General features: G+C 45.1%; 3 protein-coding genes across 5 annotated transcripts in view; 1 reads left to right on the forward strand and 2 right to left on the reverse strand.

Moving 5' to 3' along the window:
- NR1H3 (nuclear receptor subfamily 1 group H member 3) overlaps positions 1-158 on the reverse strand; it is a 30,974-nt gene extending 30,816 nt beyond the window's left edge. Inside the window, exon 1 of the mRNA XM_041402945.1 lies at positions 42-158. The gene's annotated coding sequence lies outside the window, so the exon portion shown is untranslated. The remainder of the gene's footprint in view (positions 1-41) is intronic.
- On the forward strand, positions 153-9,568 carry ACP2 (acid phosphatase 2, lysosomal). Of its 2 annotated transcripts, XM_041402873.1 has the most exons (11): positions 153-383; positions 473-568; positions 645-731; positions 3,117-3,269; positions 3,605-3,703; positions 3,858-3,947; positions 6,190-6,322; positions 6,397-6,485; positions 7,098-7,204; positions 7,426-7,601; positions 7,684-9,568. In XM_041402873.1, exons 1-11 carry the CDS (start codon positions 288-290, stop codon positions 7,818-7,820), a joined length of 1,263 nt encoding a protein of 420 aa, XP_041258807.1. In that variant the 5' UTR covers positions 153-287; the 3' UTR covers positions 7,821-9,568. The 2 variants fall into 2 exon arrangements, with proteins under 2 accessions (XP_041258807.1, XP_041258815.1); XM_041402881.1 differs by lacking the exons at positions 153-383; positions 473-568; positions 645-731 and adding an exon at positions 756-862.
- Positions 9,569-9,588: 20 nt separating this feature from the next.
- Positions 9,589-23,208, reverse strand: DDB2 (damage specific DNA binding protein 2). Of its 2 annotated transcripts, none has more exons than XM_041402797.1 (11): positions 22,792-23,208; positions 22,130-22,313; positions 19,259-19,389; positions 18,424-18,615; positions 15,775-15,941; positions 14,643-14,742; positions 13,142-13,319; positions 12,299-12,444; positions 11,882-12,046; positions 11,530-11,575; positions 9,589-11,062 (listed from the first exon to the last, which is right to left on the reverse strand). In XM_041402797.1, exons 1-11 carry the CDS (start codon positions 22,879-22,881, stop codon positions 10,971-10,973), a joined length of 1,491 nt encoding a protein of 496 aa, XP_041258731.1. In that variant the 5' UTR covers positions 22,882-23,208; the 3' UTR covers positions 9,589-10,970. The 2 variants fall into 2 exon arrangements, with proteins under 2 accessions (XP_041258731.1, XP_041258739.1); XM_041402805.1 differs by lacking the exon at positions 15,775-15,941 and adding an exon at positions 17,439-17,584.
- Between the last annotated feature and the right edge of the window lie 4,016 nt (positions 23,209-27,224).

The following is a 27,224-nucleotide window of genomic DNA, read 5'->3' on the forward strand; positions in this document are numbered from 1 at the left end:
CGGGGGTGACAGCGCTGCGCCCTCATTCCCGCCGCTCCTACCGAGCGCTTCCGCGGCTGCAGCCCGGGGCGAAGCCTCCGCAGGGCTGACAGCGGAGCTCAGCGCCTTCAGCGCGGCGGGCCCGACGCGGCTGCTCGGGGGGCTGAGCGGGGCTGTCCCGCCGCCGGGATCCTCCTCCTCGAGGGCGGGCGCAGCGCCGGGAGCGCGGCCGGGGCTGTGCGCTGCGAAACGCCGTCCGCGCAGGCCGGCGGCCGGCGGCGCTCGGTTCCGGGCGGTGTGCGAGCGCCATGGCGGGCGGGCGGGGCGGTGCCGTCCTGCTGCTCTTGGCGCTGTGCCTGCAGCCGCTGCCCGCCCGGGCCCGCAGCCTCCGCTTCGTGACGCTGGTGAGGGGGACGGGGGGACGCGGGGGGAGCCGGGCCGGGCCGGGCCGGGCTGGCCGGGCAGGGCCGTCGTGACGCGGTGCCGCCCGCAGGTGTACCGGCACGGAGACCGCTCGCCCATCAAGGCCTTCCCGCGGGACCCGTACCAGGAGAGCGCCTGGCCCCAGGGATTCGGGCAGCTCACGCAGGTGCGGTGCGAGGCGGGGCGGGCGGCGGGGGCCGGGCCGGGGTCCGGACCGCCGGTGACGCCCGGTGCCGTTGCAGGTGGGGATGCGGCAGCAGTGGGAGCTGGGCCAGGCCCTGCGGCGGCGCTACCGCGACTTCCTCAGCGACACGTACCGGCGGCAGGAGGTCAGTGCCAGCCCCCGGCTCGGGGAGCGGCGCTCTCGGCCGCCCCACGGTGGGCCCGGGCCGCCGCGCGGGCTAGGGCTGCGGGTGGCTCCTTTGGGAAGGGAAACGCCGGCGCCGGGACTCGTCTCCAGGTACTTTCGTTCCTTAGCCCGTTCCCACTGCAAGAAAAAGAAGAAGAAGGGCCCAAGGCAGGCTCTGTGCTGAGTCTGGCCGCAGGGTGTGAAGGCAAATCCAGCCAGAGTTATGAGACTGTTCGAGCCACTCACTCTGAAGTCCAGGGAGCTAAACAGCAATGCTTGTTGTAGCCGGTATTTGTTTCTTACTCGAGCTTATGAGATTTTTTTTTCCTGTTACAATAGCTCACAAGAATGCAGCCCGTGTTGGCCCTGCCCTCCCCAGTGCACTTGAGGTACAATCTTACCAGAGCCTGTAGATATTAGTAGTAGTTACTGACCAGCAATGATCCTCTTATTTCCTTTCAACTGTAAAGTATTGACAGTTGCCCAAAGCCATTAATTCCCCTCTCATTAGGATGTCCTCACATTTTATAATAGTTCTTGAGAAACTGGTAGGTTTCCTTTTGGAAGAAGTCACAGAACCCTTGTGGAGCCATGTACTAAGCACAGACAAAATTATAAAAGATTAAAAAAAGTAAGGAAATCAAAAATCCTCCCAAGTACTTCTGCTAATAATCAGCTGGTACTGAATCAATTGAACAGGTGTCCAGATGAGACGCTGGTTCAGATGGACAGCAGGCAGCCAAGACCCCTTCTCCTACTAAAGACTCTGCACCACTTCAGTTATTTTATCTGAGCTCAATTAAGCTGATTGAACAGATGGAGCATACTAAAAATCCCATACACTTTTCCTTGTTTCTCCCCTTCTAGGGCTTCCCAGTAAGAACCCAGCTTGTCACAGTTCAGATTACATCCCTTCCTTGACATTTACTTCATCAACAAAACTTCCAGCATTGGCTCAAACACAGATCCTTTAACTATCCTCAGTATTTCTTTTCCAAACATACTTCACTCTTATACAGCTTCTGCGAGTTGGAACTCTTTTCCTTCTCTTGCTTGAGAAAGAAAAACAAACCAAGATGTGCAAACAAAAGCTGTTCTGCTAACCAAGCCTGAACCCTTGCTCAAGTTGAGCAACCTCCCTAGTAAGAAGTGTTGCCTCTGGGTGACACCATATGACCGTCGGTCACCTGACTCAGCGACAAGCTGGAGCCTGGCAAAAGGTGCTGAAGAAAGCATGTACACTCAGGGCTTAATTGCTTGGGGTTTTTATGATACTTCTAGAATTAGGTCCTTATCTTTTAAAATATCTCATTTCTTCAGAGCTTACCAAGGATAAAAGCAAACCTGTCTAATGAGTACAGGGTCAGTTTTTTCAATCCACTGTTAAGAGGTAAAAGTGGGCAGACATTGATGTCAGAGAAAAGACCAGTTGGGTTTTTTCTTGTGACTGTAAAGTTTCTGAGGTACACTTCACATGAGAGAGATTATACAGAGTATATATATTTTATGTTTCTGTCCTAACACTTAAAAAATCATAGTCTTTACATTTCACTCTTCAGGCTTTTTGTTCTTGTTTCAGATCAAACATGCTGTTTCCTGGGACATTCTTTTATGACTTCCTGTTGGTCCTCTTGTTTTATCACTGGTTTCTCTAGTTTTCCCTTAACTGTTTTCCTTACACAGATACAGGAATACTAAAGTTTTGCCATTTTGACCTTCTGAACATTGCTGTATTTTTCTCATTTCTCCTTTTTTCTGGCTCAGAACTCTCTCTTCTGAGCTCTGGAATGGTCAAGTCTTGGCCCATTAGTCCCAAGAGCCCACAATGATCAAATAAAACCCCAGCCCTCCCTATTTTTGTTTACTCTTCTGTTAGTCAGATCACTCTTGTCTTTGTTTCTCAGATGGAAAAACTGAGGCTTGAAGAAGCCATTTCTCCTCCTGAGCACAGTCAGTCATTCCTAGAACTGACAGCAGAATGCAGGAGTTTGCCTCAGTCCTGCTGTGCAAATACAGCACATTTCCTATCTGTACCCATAGTTTCCTGCATCTTTGTCTTCCTCTTCTCTGACCCTTCCTCAGACTCAGACTCCTTTCTGTCTCTAACCTCTGCACACTGAGCCTGGGTATCCCATTGATCCAGACCAGACAGCTCCAGTATTAGACAGCAGATTGTCTTTGTGTGTGTCCTTACAGTTTTGTCCAGGCCAAGATCAGCAGGCTCTGTCCCTTTGACTCCTATTCCCCTGCTGTCCGTGAGCAGCTGCAGGGCACTTGGCAGTGTTCCTGGGCGAGTGCATCATCTGTGCCTGAGCATCACCACTTGCAGAGCGTTAGTAACAGTGCACTGTCCCTGTCCTGGCAGATCTTCATCCGCAGCACAGACTGTGATCGGACACTGATGAGCGCAGAGGCCAATCTGGCAGGCCTCTATCCCCCAGGAGGACAAGAGATGTTCAACCCTAACATCTCCTGGCAGCCTATCCCTGTGCACACAGTCCCTGAGTCTGACGAAAGGGTAAGTTCATCTCAAAGACATGTATTGACCACTCAAGTAGTGTAGTGTCCAAAAATATTTGCTATAGTCTTGATTCAGATTGTCTTGAACTTCTGGGACCTATCTTGCAGAGGTTTTCGTATTTTCAGAAAAAGATGAGAGAATTCAGGGGCTGGGTTCAGTCAGCATGTCAGGTGCAACACCTGAGCAGACCACATATGATCAGGAGTATGTCAGCAGGCAGTACTTCAGGCTGTTTATAGATGCAGTCAGGGTTCCATTAGAGTTGTGCACGTTTACTGCAAATTCTGTACTCCAGCATTCTTGGTGACCTGGCTGCTCTTGTCTCTGCCCAGCTACTGAAGTTCCCTTTGACCCCTTGTCCACGGTATGAACAGCTACAGACTGAAACACGGCACTCAGCAGAATACATAAATAAGACCAAAGAGAATTGGGTAAGTGATTGTTTACATGAGGTAAGGTGGTTCTAGGCTTGTAGTTATCACCTCTGTATAATCAAAGTTCTGAGAAAAGGGAAGGGATACCAATGCACATAATACAGTATGAGCTTAGAAAACTGAAGACCTTTCTCTTTTCTCCAACTTACAGCAATTCCTGCAGATGGTGGCAAAGGAGACTGGGATCCGGGATATCTCTCTCGAGAGTGTATGGAGTGTGTATGACACGCTGTTCTGTGAAGTAAGTCTGGCCATCATCTTACACTCACTGGAATCTGGTCTCTAGGATTCAGTGAGTTTGGTGGAAATTATTTTACAAAATCCCATGAAACAACTTTTCACCCTACAATTAGAAGTAGTGTTCTAATTTCACAATAATAACAGTTCCCACTCACTAGAGGCATGTGCCAAGAATTACCTATTTTTGCACCCTATAACCTCCCACTCTGTAGCTCAGATATATATCATGTCAGAATCAGAAAAAGTCCCACCTGCATTATATGTATCTCTTGAAAGTCACTAGAAAATGACTGCAATCTGAAATCTTTAGATTGTCTGTTGACAAGCCTAAGCCCAATACAGTAGAAATGAGATCTCTGCAAACTGAAGAAACATTAAATTTATTATTGAAGTTGGGACCTTACTTAAGACTATTCCTGGTGCTACATCTGGTTCTTTAAATCGATCACATTTCTTTCTGTGCTTATTTTAATGCCCTATTTAAAAGAAAATAATGTTATCCTAAGTTTAGTGGGGTTCACTCACATCTGTTTTTGACATATTTTCCTTTGTCAGAGAAAGACTCTAGAGACAGATGTTACCCTTTACTATTTGGGATGGGGGCACCAAACTCAGTATTTGAGTTGATTTCTGTTGAAAGGGCATCTCATGAAGACTTAAACAAAAATTGGGTTAGCTGTGCTGTGGTAATGCTAAACTAAAGGTCACATATCCAGGATACTTAAAGTTGTTACACACAGGTTTCTCAGTATATAACTGTACAGTACGGTCTGTCATGTCAAACTAGCGAATTATTGAAGTATGGACACAGTAAACCAAAGCATTTTGACATTGTGTCACACTAATTCTGTGAGTGTGCAAGACTGCTTCGCTTGCTGGCAGTGGTGTACAGTGGTGTGCGCTATTTTGGGGGTGTAAAAGATAAATCAGCAGGGAATTGCACTTTTCTGTGTAAAGTAGCAGCTTGGGTTGCTACAAACTGAGAATATTCCAGTCCAGAGCTGCATTGTACTATGTGAATCTGCCCTTTGTATCACAAACCTCTATTCCTGTGTTGTAACAATCACAGTGAATCAACTTCTATTGGTAAAAAAATATCCTTTGGTCAGAGAGATCAAGAACTTCAGATCCTCTTCATTTTCAAGAGTCACTTAATGAGTCTGCAGATTGGGCCTGGAAGGCAAGCTGACAACCACTATAATCCCCAAGAACTTGGAGAACAGCCCACAGTCCCAAAGCAAAACCAGAATGTTGTTAAGGAAAGAGTGTTTCTCACTCAGAACTGTACCCTCAGGCTGATTGGTCTCTTCAGCTTCTTTGGTCTTCCTCCTTTTTAGTAAGTCATGCAAAAAGTGCCCTGAAGAGGACTGTTTTTCTCACCTGAGCCAGCAGAGTCATTCTGCTGTGTGGATGGAGACAATAAAAAAGTCCAAGAAATAGCTGAACTTACCGGCTATTCTCTTTGTAAATTAATGAAGAACTAACTAAATACCTAAGCTGCTGATGGAATTTCTCTGAACCACTCAGACAGAATGGGCCCTTAAGGATATTCAGCCTCAACTTCTGGAAGTCTAATGAGATGTGGCAAAGAAAATTGTTCTCAGTAATACTGGGAAACCACAACTGCTGTTTGTCTGCCATTATAACTAATCCTTTCATGTAATGGGTTGGCTGCAAAGCAAGTTCTTCTCTTGGTTTCCAGTTCTTGGGCTCCTGGGTTTGAATACACGGCTTTGTCAGTGGTGCATCCCACTGTTCTGTCCACAGAGCACTTGCTAACTTTGTCTAGTGTCTTGCAGTGGCCCTCAGAGCCTCCAGGGAAACAGGTGCAGGTACACCAGAAACTCTTGAGTTCACTCGCTTATCTGGTTTTTTTCTTTGACTGCATGCCATCTGCAGGGCAGAATTAGCCACATATAAAGTTAATGCCCTAAGATTACTGTATCAATTACAAAACATAACCTTGCACTCCAGCTATGCTTTCACAGAAATGTAGCTCCTAGGTTGCAGTCTTTATTCTTCTCATTACTACTTTTTGGAACAACATCAAAACACACATATATTCTTTGTATGCAGCATAGCAGTGTGAGGTCAGAAGCACAAATAGGAAAGGGGCATATTGTATATTTAAAATAGTGTAGAAAAGCAGCAGCAGTATGGGCAGGTCTCCAGACACCCTCCCCTTCTCTGTTTAATCTGCGACCTGTGCTACCTGCACACGAATATTCTGTTTCTCTTTCTAGCAAGCACACAAAATGGATTTGCCTGGATGGGTAACTCCAGAAGTCATGGCTCATTTGAAGGAACTAAAAGACTTTGGTTTTGAATTTCTGTTTGGGATCCACAATCAGATAGAAAAAGCTCGTCTCCAAGGCGGTGAGTGCACCTGGGAGGGAGCCTTGTGCTGTCTGTCTAGCTTTTGCCTCTTACCAGCTGTTCTCTTTCCTCAGGGGTCCTGCTGGATCACATAAGGAAAAATCTAACCAAAGCAGCAAATGCTTCTGCCCATCAGAACCTAAAACTACTTGCCTATTCAGCGGTAAGTTAGAGCTGGAACTGGCATTTAGCCATCTCCTTCTGCTTACAGGGGATTGGGGCTTGGTGATAGTTTTAACCCCTTCTAGCTTCCCTACAGCCCGTGCAGTGATCAGGACATGCATCTTTGCCTCTGACTGGGTGGGAGATGCAGTATCTGGCATTGTTCTTGTGGGATCCCTGAGGAAAATTCCCAATGTGTCCTTATTCCTGTTAGCTTAGGCTCATAAACAAGACTGGCAGACTTTGGAGAGCCACTATTTATTTGCTAGATGGGTTGATGTTACTCAAATATGATGTTTCAGAAGCGTGGGTACAGTTGTCTCCCCTTTCCAGCAGCCTACTGCCTGGAAAGTCAAGCATTTCTTCCAAATTGCTCTCTAGAGATTAATTCTCAGAAAAACAGTGCAGTATATATCTGGCTGTTTCACTTCCTCCCCTTCTCTGGCACCATCACAGACCACTGTTCTAGCAGTACAGTTCCTCTCCCATTTTCCAGATGGAAGTTACAAAGGTGACATCCCCTCAGCACTGCCTTGTCCATTACTGGTGTAGTCTGAGCTGCGGTGCCACATCCCTAAGGGTGACTGATTTGGTTTTTTTCCCTCTTTCTCAGCATGACACCACACTTGTGGCACTGCAGATGGCTCTAGATGTCTACAACAAGATCCAAGCACCATACGCCTCATGTCATTTATTTGAACTGTACCAAGAGGATGATGGGTGAGGGCTGCAGTAAAGACATCTGCTGTGATTTCACCTCGAGGGTTAGATACCTAGGCTAGGCTCCACTCCTGGGGCATGCAATCCTGGCTCCTAGTGGAAGACTCATGAGGAAAACTTATCACCAGAATAAAGGAAAGGGTGTGCACACTTAGTTTTTGGGAAGGGATGACTTCAACTAGAGGGGAAAAAAAACCCACCTTGCTCTGTTTCGTTTTCAGTAACTTCTCTGTGGAGATGTTTTACCGGAATGAGAGTGGGAAGGAACCCTTCCCACTGACAATCCCTGGCTGTCAGCCTAAATGCCCATTGCAGAGATTCTTAGAACTCACAGATCCTGTTGTTCCCCAGGACTGGGAGCAAGAATGCAAGGTGTCAAGCAGCATGCATGACACAGGTGAGCCCAGATTTGACCGGAGTGTGGCAGAAGGGGAAAGTCTGGATGATACCATGCTGACCATTTATTTTCTCCCTTCCAGAACTCTTTGTGGGTTTGGCTGTGTGTGGATCCATTCTCCTTCTCCTTATTATTCTCCTCTTGACTGTACTCTTCCGCATACAGTCTCAGCCCCCTGGGTACCGGCACGTTTCCAATGAAGGAGAAGAGCAAGCCTGACAGTTGCTTCAACTCCTTCCCAGGCAGTAGGAAGGAGCTGTGTTGCCCCTAAGGATGATTGGGCACCTTCAGTTACTCAGCATTCTACAATTTTGGCCTTTACTTCCCAGAACAGAACTGCACTTGATTTCTGGATACTTTCTAAAGGTGACGTCCTTTAGAAATAACTGAGAAAAAGAACTGAGCTACTCTAAGGAAATGCCACCTTAATTTTGAAGCCAATATACTGTGTGGTGCCCTGGTACTCATACAGCTTACCCAGTCTGCAATTCCCAACATGGCCAGTTTCAATTTTCCTCCTTTCAAGTGACTGTAAACGTTACCACTCACCATGACTGTGGCAGAGAAGCTTGGGCCTGCAGCAGCTGCCACATCCAGCTGCATTTCTCTTCAGGGTCAACCTGCTTTGAGTGCTTTTCCCTCACACCATAGGGCTGCTGATGGTAGAAAGGCTGGACTTGAGCTGGGGGTGTACCTCACCAACAATGCACCAAGACTCATCTACTGTCCATGCAGAGGGAACTGCTGCAGATGATGGGAGACATGTAAAGTGTTTCTTGAGGTTGCTGTCAAGTAGTTGCTGCTGGCAACTGGCTTTTTTTCCTCTCTTCACACTGTGGGTCAAGAGAGGACTGTACTGAAATCAAGACAAGCCTGAAAAATTAGTTTTCAATCAATCCTAGGATTTCGCTCAGAGTAGAATCAGAGTAAACCCAAAAAAAACTCTCTCATGAGAGAGAGCAATTCCTGTGACCGAAGAAACTCACACTGCATTTCTTATGCAATGTTGGCTCTAGAAAGGAAAGTCCCTCTAGATAAGAAACTTGGCTTCTGTCTAAAGATCCCAAGTATAATTTTACTTCCCACATCTGAACTTCAAGGACCTGTTAAAGGGAGTATCCAGTACTCTAGGTAATCCAGATTTCAACCCAAGGAATATGCTTTAGTAGCAGAATGTTCTTATGCTGTAATTAGGAGATGTAGCAGAGCTATTCACCTAAGACTAGATTAAATGCAAAGTTCTATAGCTTTTCTTCCTATCTTCCCTACTGGATGGACAACAAACATTAAGGATCAGAGTTGGCAGGTGACTGTGGATTCCTTTATTTGACACACTTGGGCATTTTGTCCAAAGTGTGATTCTTTCTCTGGCCTGGCCTCTCTGCACATTGCAGCTGCTGCACAGGCCTTCACACCAAGTGCTCACTACCTGCCTTGTAGTTTTTGGCAGAAAATGAGAGACTGCAGCAGGCACCAGAAGCACAGGCTCTTCACGTGGTGATACTGCACATTCACTTCCTACTTTTACTTCCCTTTCTGGGGCAGTTCCCTTCCCCTCTTGGATGCAGAAGCCAGTTCTTAGGTTACAAACATTTCCTTTTGTTCCCCCTAAGGAGTACCATGGGGACTTTTCTCCACACGGTAATCAGCATCTGCCAGCATGGGAACCCTAAATCAGCAGAAGCAGCTTGCTGTTCTCAGCATCTTCCTCACCTTTTTGTCCTCTGAAGATACAGATTAGGTCTCCTACACAGCAAACCAGTCATAAAGAAAAAGCTACTGCCTGTGAGAACAGGCACAAGAAAGAGGTAATAGAAAGTGCATTTAAGAGGACCTGTTATTTTTAAAGGCACCAAATTTTGCACATACACAGAAAAGTTTTTATGATGATTTAGTCATTTTGACTGTGAATGACTTTCTGTACTTGTTCCAATACATTTCATTATTAAAATCAATTTCGCACTGAACTATATTCTTCTTCTCTAGGAGTTCACAGGGTTAGCACCAGTGTGCTCAGTGTTGGAAAGCAGCATACCCCCCTAAAGGAATTCCCTGTTTCACAATCCCACACATGGCACGGGGAGATTTGACATAAACTGGATTTGACTGCAGCAGCTGTTCAGGGATACAGCTGATGATGAATGCTGTCCAACTTGGAGGGGTCTGCTGCAGACCCAGTACTACGTCTCAGCCCTCCTGTAGAAAACTTCTCCCCTACAAAAGCAGTTCGGTAGTATCCTCAAAGAAGCCACTCTATCAAAGAATTTTAGTTTAGTACAAAATTTTATTAATATTGCAAAACTATAAACGTGAATGTGGAGAATCTGCACAGGCCTGGAGCCCATCCCATCCCATCAACCTCTGGGACAGCAGCAGCCTTGTAAACAAAGTAGAAAAAGCAAAATTTAACCCTTTAACAACAGTCTTGAGATTTGGCTCTGAGCAGGGTATTTGGAAGAAATCCCTCATTTCTGTTTTATAACACTGTTATCAAACATTCTGAAGCGCATAGGTATAGGTGAAAAAAAATGCCTAATCATTAACAAGAAACAGCCTAGAACTCTGAAAATAGAAACCACAGAATCAGTAGGTGCCCAGCACCATACTGTCCTTGCAATCAATGATAGAGACCTCTGGCATCCTGTTCTTTGTGGTTCAGTTAAACAGCTGCAAGCAAAGAATAGGCTAAGCCTGATGTCTTGACCAACACATTTTCCAAGCTTGCATATGGGAGAGCTTGGTATCCTAAGATACCCAAGCTATCCATGAATTCACCCCTGTGAACATTCTATCTTTTCAGGATGTCAGTCCTGTTAGCAAATGGTTTCTCAACTTGGCTGGGCTAGAACGGGCTGGGGACCCTGTCATGAGCTGCTCCACTGCAGACTACAGGAAATGGGAGCCTCTGACAAGTGATGACAAACAGATATGGTAGGCTGAAAGCAGTAACTTCAGCAAGATCTGGGAACATCTTTGAAGTTTTCCTAGTGCCTCAGAAAACGAGTAGTAACTCCACTTGGAGGAACCAAGTACTGACACAACTTTCTACAAAGGGAGGCCAAGAGGATCAGGGAAGCAACATCAGATCTGGGGAGGAAGGACAAAGTCTAATTCCCCACATGGCTTATACTGCCCATTGCCAACAAGTGAGTTTGTACGCTGGGATTCAGAAAGGAACAAAATACTAAAGCAGTTCTCTAGATCCTTCTCTTTTTACTTCCTTCCCTGCGGTTTAGAATCACTGCGTTTTGTTTTCATCTCCTACAGCTCCCCAGACATTAACTTAGCTTTTTAGTTTGCTTGTGCCAGGATTTGCCTGCCTCTGCCCTCCATGTCTGGATGAACTCCAGCTTCCAATCCCCTGTTCTCTCATGGTTCGATCTCGTTTGTCATGGCTTTCAAGAGATGTTCATGCTTCTTGGCTGCCATCTCCTCCTGGTTCCAGATCAGAATATTAAAGCCTGAAAAGAAAAATTAAATACTGTATATCAGAAACTCTACATCAGTCGTAATACCTTAGGCTGTGCCACTTAAATGCCAGAAATTCAAAAGACTTTTTCTAAGGTATTTCCAAAGTATAAAGGATGCAAAAATAGTTATTGCAGATGCTGTGTCCACATAGCCATGGAAATCTGATCTAACTAAGAAATATACATAATTCCTAGTGTCATCTGTCACAGGTCTAAGACCTAAATCTATAGCCAGCTAACTTAATCCCACACAGCCTGTGAAAAGCTGACTAAACTTGGCTCTGCGGCCTAGGAAATGAGATAAACTAAACAAAGGGAAACAGCACAGCCTAGCAGGAAAAGGCTTTCCCTCCTCCATTGTTTTCTTCTACTGCTTCATGGATGGCATGGAGTAACAAGCCAGCCCTTTTCTGGGACTAGAACCCACACATTTAGTGCCCCAGGTTCTCTTTACTTACCCATGCCAGAAGCCAGTGTGTCTCCCATAGGGTTAAATTTATTGAGCTGAAAATGAAAACACAGAGTCTGTAACAGCATCACTGCTTACGTAAGTCATAAGAGCACCACAGCTTATATAACAGCAACAAACCATCTGGAAAAACAAGTGTTCCCTAAGAGTATCACAAAAACCCCACAAAGGCCCATGGACTAGCCCTGCTTGAGTCAGCAGTTAATGCTGGCAGCCGTATCCCATGACAGCATGAGTCTGTCACAAGTAAACTGGATGTGGTTCTGGTCCCTAAGCCGTGCCTCTTTCCAGAGACAGAGCAGTGTTATTGACAGCCCTTTCAGCCGCAGCACTCAGCTCACCGAGATGATCCCAGAAGCATTTGGATCGTAGAGCTGACAAACCATCTCGCCGGTGTTTCCATCGAACACATCCACAGTGCGCAGCTCGTTCAGTGTGTACCCGGGGAACTTGGGGTCTGGGTAGCGACCTACGACAATGAGGTCATAGCGAGGATGCCACGTTGCCTGATCAGGAAACAGAGTCATGGAGAGCTTAGAGAAAGGGACACAGCTCAGCACTGACACAACCCAGACAACTGACACTGGGAACAACTCTTATTATATCCCACCCACAGCCTGAGAACACCGCTCCACTGGGAGTTGCAGCAGTGTAAATATCCACCCACCAGTGTAGTATCTTGACCAGAAATCAGACCATTTTTGATTTGCAGATGGCTGCTAGCACCAAGCATGATGCTTCTCTTAGACTTAACTCACCTTAATAGGTGTGAGGTGCTGAAATTGTCTGTGTGGATGTGGAATCAGATGCTGTGGTTTGGTCCAGTCTGAAGATGAGTAAACCCTGATTTCATTGTGCTGATCTGTGCTCAGAAGCTTGGCACCATGTGTTGGGCTGAAGTAAGCTAGGAAAGCGGGACAATAAGGCAAAGTTAAGATCACAATTCTGTGACTGACAAGAAATGTAAGTGTCACATTTTGCTGACTGAAAATCCATCAATAGTTCTTTAATGAAGATGTCAATATGGCTGTAGGTCCCAATAGGTAAGACTTTGACAAGACAGACTACCTGTCTCAAACAAACTCAAAACTCTTACAAAAAGAAAGCTGAAACCTACCGTACTGGGTTACCTAAGAAGAAAATTTATTCTCATTTCAGAATCACAGGAGGAAACATTGCAAAGAAAAAGACTTGCTCATTCAAGTGGAAATACAGTGGAATAATGAGATGGACACCTGCAGTTTTTACCATCAACTGGTAAAGTTGCACCCAAGAAACAGAGGTTTGAGTTCCATTTTCGGCTCTTGTTAAAGGGATTGCCCCAATAAATTCTGTTTTCTAATCTCAGCCACTGCTGCTTTCAAACTCATTTTTAAGGTACAGTGTCACAGTTTGTATGGCAAGTCTTAAGAAGGTGCTGCAGCTGCCCTAGCCACCTCCCTGCCTCTGGCCACACATTCCCAACAGCTTCCTTGCTTTAATTACCATGCAACTTTGAATCTGAGCAAAACCTAACACTGCCGCCACAATAAAAGCTGAGCTGCGTGGACTCTCTGTAGAAATCCAGTGCAATGGAATATGCAATGAAATCCTTAACTCACCTGCATTGACAGGTTTCTCATGTGGAAGCAGATGAAGAAAGTTTGTTTTGTTTTTGATGTTTCTGAGGTCCCAGATTTTGACTGTCTGATCCACAGATGCTGTGGCAAACATCCACTCACATCGGGAGTTAAACTCTACATGAGTCACTTTCTTCTTGTGCAATTTCAGCTTCCAGACCTGCAGCAAACAGAAAATCATGTAGAAAAAAAATAATCAAGATATGGAATCAAGAAATGAAATTATAATCTACTAGTGCCAAGTAAAGATGTCTCCCATTTACAGAGTAACAAATCTTCTACAATACACCAAGAGTGTATTCACTCGAAACAAGAAAGGAAAAGAATGACCTTAGGAAATAATTATTTCATTCTAGAAAAACTCTGATCTGACAGTTTATTACAGCTATAAGAAAAGAAAACACAAGCCCAGGCCTTCAGGGAGGGAAGTACTAGTGACACTGTACTAAGCAAGATCATAGCTGAAGACCTTAAGCAGTGCCAGCCTTTCACTTGCAGAACGATTTAAACAAACTGGAACGGGTAGAGAAAATCTGCTGCCAGGATAACAAGATGGAAGGAACTGCTTTGTGTGGAAAATCAAAAAACCTTCCTTTAAGTAAAAAAAGTGAGAGAAGATATAATTGGCTTCTAGAAACATGTCACCAAAGAAACATGAGGGTAGAACAAATATTTCAATTAACAACAACAACTAAACACAAAGCAGCCATGAATAAATTTCTATACGAAGTCAGAAGATTAATCTAAAGGCTGAATCTGGCCTATCCTCTCTAGAATAATGGATATCTCCCTACTGCAGAAAAGACTGTCACATTCTTTCAGGGGGAAAAAACGTAAGTCAGCAACTAACACTGAATAAGGACAAGTCACTTGGAGCACTTCTGACTCTGCCCACTACTTTCCACAGCTGCCTCTGGCCACAGATCACTGGGTGGCAAATTTTTCAGCAGGCTCCTGAAGCAGGGCCCACTCCAACTGTTCTCTCCTCTTTCGCTCCAGACTCAGAGTCTGCCTCTGCCTGCCCTCTCGTGTCCAACAGCAGGAGTGCAATTTCCATCCCAGCATTCACTGCACTACTGCCCCGTGCCTACTCTCAGGTCATGGAAGGGTGCACAGCAAAGCAGTACCTCCTAAATTACTCCCATCAGGGCACTAAGTTTCTGGAAGTGTGAAGGTTGTTGGCAGAGGGTGCTCACATCTTTAGGTTACCCTATAATTACTCTGGCTAGTAGCAAATACTCTGAAGGAAGGGGCAGCATGTGACAGGTAATAATTTCTTTTTTAGAAATTATTACTATTATACTCAACAAAGTAAAATGTCGACTGGGTAGCAGAGGTGGAGGATTTCTCACCACCCAGACAATGAGTGAACTCATCTCCTGAGCTGCAAGTCACTTGCTCCTGTTTGCAGTATCCCTGTAGAGTGGGAAAGCTCATAAGCCATGAAGATTCCTGTAGAGATGCAGCATGGAGCCATACAAACCTCTTCACCAGAAGTGCTGAGCAGGACCACATTGCCCACATTATCACCTGTCACCACTGCACGGCAGCTTGCAGAAACGTCCACACTGCAGTACCAGCAACTAGAGGGAAAGACACAAATCAGTGCTGTCCCTACAAGAAAGTGAAGACAGTGGAGTTCTGGTTCACATCTCCTCCCTGACAAGGGAGACTGCAACAGATTGTAACTGCAATCTCCTGCCTGGTGGTATGGGCCTGAGTATCAGGAAGAAGGACAGCTTATCAGTAATGCTTTGTCTGTGACTGAATGTGAAACACCTTCAAAGTCATTCTGAAGTGCTTATTAGGTGGAGTGTAACACATTGCAACAGTGGAACATAATCAAGGCTGAAGAACCACTTGGTGCCTGCACATGAAAATACCTTGGGAAAGATCAGCTTTGTGGAGTAACAGCTTTAAAATTATATTTTCTACAAAACACTGAAGCAGCAGTAAAGACAGAAGCTTTGGACTGAGAAGTTGCACATTAAACCGTCTCAACTTCATGCTTCAGGAAACAAAACTGAATAGAAACTTATCTTATCAAGACATATGTCTTAATGCCAGCTCTCCCAGAAGAAGGGTGGTGAGAATAAAGCTGGGGTCCTTTGGGAACTTGTTGCAAAAGCTTCACTTGCAAGATACATTATTCTAAGAATTCAAGGCCATGGAAATGAACATGGTGAGCCTGAAGTCTGCAAAAGGGCCACAAGGTAAACTCAATAAACTGAAACTCAGATTGTGCAGGAATGTTGCATGGCTTTCCTTATGCTACCTGAGCTGCCAATGACAACAGACTACTGACAACAATAAAGAGAAGGAAGTTACCCTGCTCTTCTCACCTCACACTTCATAAAGTGAAAAGCCATCAGTATCTGCAAGATAGGAGACGGCATCACCAGACAGTAACATGGGAAGATGTGGGCGGCATGCTCAGCTAATGTAAAAGCCTATGTTAAGTGCCCTGTGGCTGCCTAGCAACCAGGACTCTATCTCCAAGCTCCCCCAGGGGACCAGTTCATACCAAGAGCCTCCTAACACTGACAGAGATGAAGAAGCAACATAGCATTAACCCCAAGGAACAGAGAATTAACCTTGCAGTGCCCTCTTCTCACCAAACATTATGATGCTCATGGCCACAGTCCAGGGCACGAGAGATCACCTGCACCGCTCTGCCCTCAAGATCCTGCAGACTTAGGGTGCCATCACCTGATGCCACATAAAGCTTCTCTGCCTCATAAGGACTGAACTTGATGTCTCCGAGAGAATCTCCTGGCCCTTTCTGAAATACACACAAAGCCAAGAGACATCAAGGTTAGAGTGAAAGTAAAAATCTTAACTCAACAGTCACCTCCTGGTACACACTGTCAGTTTCTCTAGGTACAAGCACTGCTTTCTGGCAGAGCACATACACAAGAACTCTTTTTTCCTAACCTGTTTCAAATCCAAGCACACACATTCTGAGCCTTCAAAGTTTGGGCTGCAAACCTCATTAGCAGCAAGGACTGCTGCTTCTATTATGGACGTAGGACTGATCTGCAGTGAACTACCTGGCTCAGACCATGCTTAGGAGATCACAAGCAACACCAGCACCATTCTCTGCATGAACCACGTAAAGTCTCATAGCCCAGCACCAAGCTTTTCTTACAGAGGCTACATTGACTAGCTCCCTACAGGCTGCTTCCAGTGCTGTATCTGGTCTTTCTCAAGGTACAACAAGCAGGAAAAGCCAAGTGCAAATCTCACTTATGCTAACCCTATGGCAGGAATGTTATGTTCTGTGTTATGTTGTATTGTCATTGTTGTTATGTTGTTTTCCTCTAGCTCATCTACTCAGCAAAAGTGGAAACCCTACACAAAGAAGAAAAGAGTGCTACCTGGGAGTCCCCAAACTCTCTGGTACTCATGTGCACTCCATCTGCTGCTCACAGAACAACTACTTGGGTCTCAGGATGCAGTTTATCTCTCCTCTTACCCCACCAGTCATCCCAGCATGACTTGGGTTCACCTTCTGCCCTATTATAAGCTTGCAGGTGAAAGTAATCATGAAAGCTGCACTCAGAAAGAATTAGGTGGGGGAAAGTAAAGTGAAAGCTAACTCAAATTCTCTCACTTACCTTCAAGCACAGAACTCAAGTAACTAAGTGAAGATCTCAGGCTTCCTCATGAGTCCACAGACAAAAAAACAGTCTTGAGAAGATAATTCTGAGAGCTGCTTCTAGCAATTCATCTCCTCTTTTCCCTCACTACTGAAGGAACCCAGACTCTTAATTTTGGTATTTTAGACAAGCACCAGAAGCTTGGTGGGACGAACTGGCATGACCCTAATGGCAGGCACTGCTTGAAGTCAGTGGTCTTTGAGGAGAAGCATGGAGAAAACTATGAACTGTCCTATAAAAACCACCTGACAACAAGCAGCACTGCTAGCAGATGAAGAGGTTAGACAGTCCCCAGGGCACAGAGCTTTCTGATGTGTTAAGAACAGACAAGTAAGGAAATCCACTGGATCCCCACTCACTCACATAACACAGGAAGTAAGCAGCATCAAAGAGTCCCTCCCCATTAGTGAAAAGCTCTTTCCTACCCACTACCCCATTCCAAGGAAAAATAAAAAGAATGAGCCTCACTGAAATTCAGAGGACAAAGGACATGTATATTGGGAAGAGGAAGCCCAGCTCTCACATATTAGAGACAAACATATCTCTTTCTGTTTCTCTTGCTCTCTGTAGTGCTTTCTGCCAGCAGGACACAGAGGCCCAAAGCATTACTGTATTCTTACTCCCAGTCCTCGGTGCTGGTGAAGACCCGGACAGTATGGCCATTAAAATCCTGCAGGGCGGTAGTGCCGGCAACTGACGCAGTGTACAGCTGACTAGGGTTAAAAGGGTTAAACTTCATTGCTGTGATGGCCCCTCCAGCTCCCATCTACAAGGAAGGGGATGAACAAAAGAAAAATCCACTGAGTGATGGGGAAGGAGAAAAGTGTGTTCTCTAAGTCTGCAGGCACTGCTATGTCTTTAACAGTAACAGTGAAACACACCACAGTCCTCTAAGCAGGAAAGACAACCATGTCTCTGACATGACAGTTGTCTAAACCAGGAGCTGCCCTCCTGGAGGACAAATCTGAATTCCTTCAGTCCCCAGGCAAGGTACTCCCTTGCTGTCTGGCACCACACTACTTACAAAAAGAGAAAAGTGACTCTGGAATTTCTGGAGGATAGGCCTCTCAATGTGTATCTGTCTTAACTTAGAAGGGTGATAAAAGGTACAATCTTTCATCCTCAGCTGGAATGGAAATGGCTGAATACAGCAATGAGGGGGTATGCCATATATACACACCATTCATTCTATCTTAGTTTCTCACTTGACATAAAGGTACCTTGTTTCTCCCCCAAGATGTTTCTTCATCTGCCACAATAAAAGATGAGCAGAGAAAGATCGAAACCTAAACCGGACAAACTCTCTCTGCCTACTTGTTTCTGGCATCCCTTGGTTTTGCCAGTTGCTGTATTATTTTTCCACTCAGCACAGACCAAGTGCTGCTTCATTATGAACTTAATCACCATGCCTCAGCTCTCCCCAGTGCTAAAACAGTCTGGGACTTGGGAACATACATGCTACTGCATCTCAGTCTCACCCATAACTAGCTACTCTGAAACCCAAGACCCTTATGCGCTTCTCACAACAAACCTCAGTTTCTATCTGCAGTATTTCATAGTAATCCAGTTTTCCCTCCCACCCATTCCTCACACACAGAGGCTTACCCCCTTTATGAAGCAGGTTTTATCAAGTACTTCACAGTCCCAAAGGATGATGTCTCCACCTTTGGAACCGACAGCTAGCGTACTGGGGTGGGTTGGGTGCCATTCCAGACACGTCACTCTCCTGTCAAAGGGACTTGCTCTTCGAAAGAGGCAGTATGAGGAAAGAGAACGCAGAAAAGCCAGCTCCAGTCTCTGTTAAAAAGGTAAAGAAAATTATGACTTTTGCAAGCATCCCTGAGATTCTCTGAATGAGGAATGCTAACAATTTCTAACTGTCATTAATGTTAATATGTTGACACAAAATCTTAACAACAAAGCTTGCCCAGGTGCTTCCCACCTATGGATGTTACAGGAAGAATTAATTTTCAAATGAAAGGCACTTGGCTCTATGAAACAATAAACGTTATGGACTTGAAGACTATGTCTGTGAAGAGGAAAAAAATCAACACTTAACCTGATAAGACTGACAAAGTAGAGTGGATACAAGAACCGTATCACAAAACAGTCAGAACGGCAGGCAAAAGTATCACTGTGCAATAACTCAGCTGGGAGAGTGGACAAGTTTAAATATGACTCAAGGAAATACAGAATTAACAAAGGATAAAAATTGGCAGGGTTGGGTCAACTGAAAGGAAAAGGCATCTCAGCTCTTGCATTTTACAGACTTAAGAAACGTGAGGGTGCACCAGACTTGGAGCCACAAACTGTGTATGTGGGGAACTTTTTAGGCTCCTTAAAGTTCCTCTGCTTGTGTTGAAGTTCTTTTGATGTAGGGAGCTGAGATGTCCCTCAGGGGACAACAGGTCCAACAGGTCCTGAAGGATACACTCCTCACCTGCCTGAGCTGTGCCTGAATGGAGCCTCCCAGCATTTTCTGGTAGACATAATGAACAATGCTGCATCGCCGCTCCAGCTGAGAGGAGAGGACTCTCTTGTTTCTCATCACAAATCCAGCTCCACTGCAACCTGCCAGTGAGGAAAAGAGTAAAACTTACTGATTAGCAACACCTGTCTTGCTCATTCAGTATAAAAAATATAGGAAGACATCTGCATTTTCTGCTACATCCATGAAAAGCTTCAGCCACAAGATAAAAGCTTCTAAATAATTCTTACACATCTAAGGTGCAGCAGCTTCTGCAATTATGGAGTCCAGTGCATCCCATAGGCTGCCAGAGATTTGTGTATGCTTTCTCTTGTTAAACCTTCCTTCTCTTTCCCACAGATTTACCAAAGATAACAGAAAAGGACTAAAGCAATGCCACAGGTGGGTGTGCACCTCCTGAACAACATAACATTTCAATGTTTCACACCCAAAACACGATGCTGCTATCCAAAGCCCCAGCAACTTGGAAATATGCCATGGGAGGTGGTAAGCCCCTGAATACAGCAAAAGAAAAGTCACATGTGTGATCAGCAGGAACACCTGAAAATTTCCCAAGTATGGCAACATGAGCTCCCACACAGTTCCTGAAAAGCCTGCTGTGAATCAGAACTTTCTGTCTGCTCATGCTGTAGCCCATACAGTCTGCTTACAGCACTGTGAGGTTTATTTTTGATAACAGACCTGCTGACACCTCACCGCCTGAAAACCTTTCTGTTTGGAGTGATTTTTGCTGAGAGCACAGCTTGTTTCTAGATTTTGTTGATGTTCCAAATTTTTGTCTTCAGGGACCTTTATGTAAAATTAGATCTGTTCAGTCCTGTGTCTATGATCTAATCATTCCCACAACAATGGTCTGTAACACCCCATGCAATCTAAATGTCAAACACATTTCTTAAGAAACACAAATGCTATTTTCATTTAAGGACACTTATTAAAAAAAACAAACACAGAAGACTGAAAACACATGTATCATCCTATATGATTAGAACCTAAATTAAATCTTTCTTTAAGGCAATGATGGAAAAAAGCACACTTATTTGTTCACATAGTGAGAACACTTGTCACACTTGTTGAAATATGTACATAAATATTTCTATTCTAGCTCCTTTTTTCACTGAAGAATTGGTATTCACAGTTCCTTCTTTAGAGGTGACAGAAATTGAGGGGTTTTTTTCAGATTCCATTTTACAATGAAGGATCATTTACTAAGAAACAAAGCTTCAGGCCTTTTTAGAATCAGCTGAAAGAAACCCTCTAAAAAGGTGGTTTAATTGTAAGAAACGAAAACTGCCCTATATGGATCAGGAGAAAAAAAAAATTCCAAACACATTCAAACTGGAACACAGAATGGGAAAGCTCAAATACAAAGGTCTTCATCTTTTTAAGAAAGGGTTAAGGGAAAAAATATGATTAGCCTCACTTCTCTGAAGTATCTTACAGGAATGGCAGATGCTTACCAAATACAAAAATCACATCATGAAATTACAATAAAATCATGTAGCTAAGTTAACCACAGAAGATGTCCACAATTATAGACAGAACTCCTTTCAAACAGAGCATTTTGCCTCCACAGTCACTGTTCCCCCTGCTAACCCCCAAGTTTGGACTTGCATACCACACAATGGAAATGTGCAAAATCATACAACCCCTGTATCTCTGACTTTTGAAAAACACTTCAGTAATTTCTGGATCCTTAAGCCAAAATTGTATGGAAAACACAGAGTATCTCCACACAAGGCAGTAACCCTAGTGATCTCCTAAACCACTGGAATTAAAGGTTTTATCTGAGAAAAGAAGGCTGAGGGGAGACCATATTGCTCTCTACAACCACCTGAAAGGAGACTGTACCAAGAGGGGAGTTGGTCTCTTCTCCCAAGTAACAAGTGATAGGAAGGAGAAAAGGGTCTCTAGTTACACCAGGAGAGGTTTAGACTGGCTATCATGAAAAATTTCTTGACTGAAATAGTTGTCAACCATTGGAACAAGCTGCCCAGGGAAGTGGATGAGTCCCCATTCCTAAAGATATTTTTAAAAATGTGTAGATGTGGCATTTAAGGACATGGTTTAGTAGTGGATTTAGCAGTGCTGTGTTACCAGTTGAATTCTATGATCTTAAAGGTCTTTTTGAACCTAAATGATTCTATGAAGTTACTGTATATAAAGTCTAGAAAACTTCCTCAATAAATGCAAAGCATTAAACTTTCCAGTATATTAGAAATTAATCACAACTCCACATTACATCACAAATCTTGAAGATTTGGTCTTTTTCGTAAGTTAGTCACTAAAGGAAAAAAATGCACATGAGGAGAAGTAATTAGAGGAATTCTGTCCTTTATGATCTGAACAGAGGTAGAAAGTATTCCTACTAACTGTAGCAAAAGTTAGAACAGGGAAAGAATGGGGTTCAAATACCAGTTCAAACTGGATGCTGTGGGATACCAGTCTTAAAACTAACAACTGCATTCATAATTGCATGAGAGTAAGAATGTATTACCAAGACTGGTCTGTCTGATACTAAAGCAGAGATCTGGTAATACAGGAATTCCATAAAACTTGACCACCCTCAAATGAGCTATAACAGCATCTTCAATGCTCCAGGCTTTTATCAAGGGGTACAGAGTCTCATGCACACACACTCACCCGACAAAAACTTGGAGGATGTACTACCCCAACACACGTCTGCCTATTACTTCAACATCTAACCCCATCTGAACACTCATGTCTGAACATGCTTCTTGGCATTCTTCCTTTTCAACTAGTCAATGCCTGTCATTTGCAGTAATTCTGGTAAGGAGAAAGAATAAGATTCTGAAGAAATGTTACCGATTTTCCCTGAGGGTTTAGATGTTTTCCTCACAAACAACTTCTTCTCTTGTTTCTCATTCCCTCGTTCTCCATAGTCCCGTTTCCTCTTCCCAGCTGATTTTGCCTCTTCTGGCCAATGCTGACATGTCCTCTCACGCTTCTTATCCTTTGGCTGGTTCACTGGAGCCATTCTGTCTGACCACTGAAAGCAAACAAAGCATGGAAGGTAAGACTGTCAAACACTTCTAATCAGAGGACAGAGAGGAAAAGTGGAATGGAACATATCCCAGTTAGTCTGAAGGTAGTGATTAGACCTGTATCCTCTTTCATTGGGATGATACTAGCTTTTTGTTGTTCTCTACTGAAGAATAAAATTACTTACTGTTCAATAAAATCTTATTTGTTCACATATGAAAATTAATGTATAGCACTAGAATATGTTTTGACAGATGTGCCTCTACCAGACTTTCAAGCCTGAAACCCAAAGATCTGCATAAAGTACATCTGTGAAACCACATAATACCCTAACTGTTTTTCTGGTAGCTCACACTGAGCTCTTTAGATTCAGCTAAGCAAAAGGTCATAATTTTTATGACGATGGCCAGGGCTGACTGGCCTTGCAACAAATGGGCTCAGAAGGTACTTCCTGCATAATGGCCACTTTTCCTCACAACCGCCACCTGGTATTTGGATCGGGCTCCTACACTGCCCGGCAACCACACCGGAATTGCTCTTCTGACGGCGGTGGGATTCAGCCACTCGTGTCCCATGTTATGCCGGCCACAACGCCACCAGGCCCCTGAGGAAAAGCAAGGGCCTCCCACGGCCTTCTCTGCCGCCAGCGGGCCGTGCGCCAAACGCGCCCCGCAGCCGCAGCGCCTTCCCGCACAGCATCCCTAGGCTGAGCCTGTGCTCTCGGTGAGCTTGTTTAGAATTCCTGAATGGCCGTCACGGATATCTGCCCACGTTAAATACAGCTCGGCGGGCACGGCAGGCTCTTGGTCAGGCTGCGCCCCTCTTCCGGCACGTCCGGGCCCGGCGCGGGGCCGCCCCGCAGCCCCTGGCGCGGCCCGCTGCCCCCGCGGCCTGGGCGGGAATCCCACCCCGCTCTCACCTGCGCTCCCGCGGCCTCGGCTCTCCCGGCGCCGCCGCGGCCGGCGGCCGGCACTGGCCCCTCCCCCGCGGTTTCATAACCAGGGCGGGAACGGGGGGGCAGCGGCTGCGGCCCTGCCCCTGGAGCGGCACCGAGTTCGCCGGCCTTGGCGGCCCCCGGCAGCCTTCGCCGCAGAGAGGCAGGGGCAGCGCCATCGACAGGGGAAGGCCGGGGGCGGCTCGGCGTGCTTGTCTAGCTCTTGCCCGCCTGCACCGCCCGTACCCCTGCCGGCCTTCCCGGCCATCATCAGCACGAGCAGCACCTCCGGCTCCCCGGGGGCGAGAGACGGCTGCGAGGGCCAAGCCGGCCTGAAACGCGCGGTCCGTCTTTGCCTCTTGTTTATTTGATGCAGCACGTAAAATCATATGCCCCTCATTAGTTTGTAGAGCATCAAATTGTCCTATTAAAGCTGTTTGGTAAGGGCCCCAAACACGGCAATAAAAAAAAAAAAAAACAAAAAACAAAAAAAAAAAAAAAAAACCAACCAAAAAACCCACCATTTCCACAAGAAAATTCACCGGGTGTTAGAACACAACAAGAACAACATCAACAATAGCATCAACGCCATCAACAACAAAAGGCGCTTCAAAAGCTGATAACAAAGTCCTGTCGAGAGCAGCTCAGAGAGTACCAGGTCCTACATGACGAAGCTGACAAGAATGGGGAAGGAAGAGCTTTACCATGACAGAGGGAGGTACCAGCACTTCCCTCCGCACCTGCAGAGGCTGCTGTCTGCCGACCACATACCGTAGGGAATCTTATTCCTCATCTCTGGAGCAGTAAGGTCCCTGGCTTCAGGCCTACCAGTAACTATGCTGAAGTAATTAAGGTACAGTCATCCACACAGGAGGCTGTGAACACAGGTTCTAAAGTAGCTGTACACAGCCATGATTTCTGTAGGGTTTGGTTTCAAATGCTACTATTTTTTGCACTGTAACTATATTTTCCTATGGATTTTCTCACATACTAGAAAATGCACATAAGAAACCCCCAGAAAAAACAACAAATACTCAGTCTCTATGCTCTTTCCCTGAACAGTTGTATTAGTTGCTGTATCAGAATGCCATACACAAAAATGATAATCACTAATACAATCTGGTTTTGGACATACACATCAAACCAATTAGCAAATCTTAAAGTCTCATCAGGCACTTTTGTAATACACAGCATTTGTCTTAGAACTGTACCCATTAGCAAAAAAAAAACAGTGTAAACAACACATTTCCATCTTGGAGCTATCACTGTTAGCATTTTTTAGAAATTGAATGGAATAGAAAAGAGTAGAAAAGGCTATTGCCTATGGAAGGGACCTACAGTGAACACCTAGTCCAACTGCCTGACCACTTCAGGGCTGACCTAGTCAAAGCCTGGTATTAAGGGCATTGTCCAAATGCCTCTTACAAACTGACAGCCTAGGGCATTCGCCGCCTCTTCAGGAAGATTGTTCCAGTGTTTGACTACCCTCTCTGTAAAGAAATGCTTCCTAATGTCCAGTTTAAGCCCCCCGGTGCAGCTTCAAACCACTCCTATGCATCCTATCACTGGATCCCAGGAGAAGAGATCAGCATCTCCCACTCCACTTACCCTTCTCAGGAAGCCGTAGGGAGCCATGAGGTCACCCCTCAGCCTGCTTTTCTCCAACCTAGACAAGCCAAACTCTGGACACAGGTGAGGACTTCAACACCGTTCTTAAATTTTGAGTCCCAGAACTGCACACAGTACTCAAGATGACGTCACATGCTAAATGGAGTGTTTGTGTCAATGACTAACACCAAGTTTGATTTCTCTCTAGAGAATCATGAGATATTTTTGTAATTGTTATTCACTAAGGGCAAGAACAGCAGACAGTACACAATTCATGCACAGAAAGAATGCCACTGGCTTGATGTCCCATAGCTCAATGTCTGGATGGTACTCTGAGCAAGCAAGAGAAAGACTAATTTGAAAAAATATTTTTTCATGTATTTACAGTCTCTTAAAACTGCAGTATGCAACAAAGTCAGAGGAGTAGAATTCTGCATGGGCAGGATATTAGGCTTATTTTCATTATGCTTTTTCTCACATTTACAATTATGTTGAGTCTCTGCCTCAGTTATAGGACATGGTTCCCTCTCACAGAATCAAGTTGTCTCATCACTAGGTCTGGGAAAGTTATATTGTAACAAAGATCAGCTTCATTAGTAATACCATTAGGTGTTCTCCCTCCTTGTTTCCAGGATCTTTGTCCAAAGTGTGAATAACTTTGGCTGCTTTACCTAAATATACAATTATATACAAATTTATAAATCATATACAAATATATAAATTATATATACTGATGCATATATAATTAGTTACTAGAGTTTGCCATGCATATGAAAACAAGCCTATATTCCATGAAAAAGTAAAACAAAACATAAAACCCTAGAGATGAAGGAGTAAATGTCATGCTGTTTGACCTCCTTCTCTTCCATGACCATTGCTAAGCTGCCCATACCAGGAAAATGAACAAAAATATCACTATCATTATGACCTCATTTACCTGAGCACCCTATCTTCCCCAAGCCTTGGGGGACAGGATTGCAACAGCCATGAATTTAATACTCTCACCTTGCAATCAGCATTGGTTGTGGCCAAGTCCCACATGGGCAGATCTGTCTTAGACATGCTATCTTAGATGCGCATGGGATAGCGGTACAGAAATCAGCATGCAAACATAATACAGGGCAAACACTGGATATAGACTATTAATGGATGACAGGAGTTTACCTTTTTTGACCTTCATTAATGTACATTAATTTGATAATGGAAATCAAACCCTCAGAACTTAATTGAATTAGGGAATATCTATGCCAAAGAATAGGGTTCAGTTTTGTTTTAGTAAAAGACAAAGTTGTTGCTTATACTCTCAACTGTGATTAACTCTGAGGACAAGATAAGTATCTTTCTTCACTTTTTTAAAGGATACTCATGGTGACACCATAGGCAATGACCTGTCATGGGTGTCTACCTTCCCTATGCTGGTAAAAGTGAACAGAGGACTGGTCGCAGAAGAAATTAAGAGGAATGGTTTCTAATGTCCACTTTCTAACACAGAATTTCACTGTATGTGAAGGGCATCAGCACAGTTATTTTCTGACTCTTATGAAATCTAGGGCACTTGTAAAAATGCCCAAGTACTTCTCCAGAAAAGTGGAAGATTTATGGCATACTCTTTCCTCTCTTCCTTCTGCAAGGCTCTCAGTCTTTCCTTTTTCCACCAATTGAATAAACATCACTACAAACCTACAGCTGGTCCTTGGAATTGTGTCCCAAGTCACTTGGAAGCAGTCAAGAGCAGGCAGCCCAGTAAGGTCTCATAGTGCTCCTTGTACAAGCCCTGCCCCAGGGGAAACTGCACTCGGAGACTTAAAGATGAGGTCCGGATTATTCAGATAGCAGTTTTCAGAGGAATGGAAGAGTGACTGAAAACAGTTAGCAATATCGGGCTGAAAGAGAAATACGGATGCCATGGCAAACTGAGGTGATGCCACCCTCTAGGCCCAGGGAGAGTGACCATGCCATTCTCACAAGCGAGGCCACAGTACTTCACTTGGGTGGAAGCCGGCCTTGGGGAATCTCCTGCTCCAACACCAGGGCGGCTCCGGGCCCTGCAGGTCAGCTGGCTAGTACAGCACAAAGATGAACGCACTCACGGACAGGAGCCGAACCCAAGGCTGGGCCGAGCGGGAGGCAGCTCCTCCCAGAGCTGCCTCCCTCCCACCCCCGCCACGAGGGGGATTCCGGCCAGGCAGGCTTCCCCCAGTCCCCTCCTCACCCCACAGCTGCAGGCCCTTCCCAATATGGAGGTAGGGGGGAACGACGACGGCGCTGCCCTCCCGGGACCCTCCTCCAACCCCACCTGCCTGGGCAGAGCCCGCTCCCGTTAATTGGATCAAGGGTCGGGCGGCGGGGGCGGGGAGGCGGGAGCTGCGCCGAAGC

The sequence above is a fragment of the Onychostruthus taczanowskii genome, unplaced genomic scaffold, assembly GCF_017590055.1.
Source record: "Onychostruthus taczanowskii isolate IOZ18803 unplaced genomic scaffold, ASM1759005v1 scaffold1, whole genome shotgun sequence".
Taxonomy (NCBI): Eukaryota; Metazoa; Chordata; class Aves; order Passeriformes; family Passeridae; genus Onychostruthus; species Onychostruthus taczanowskii.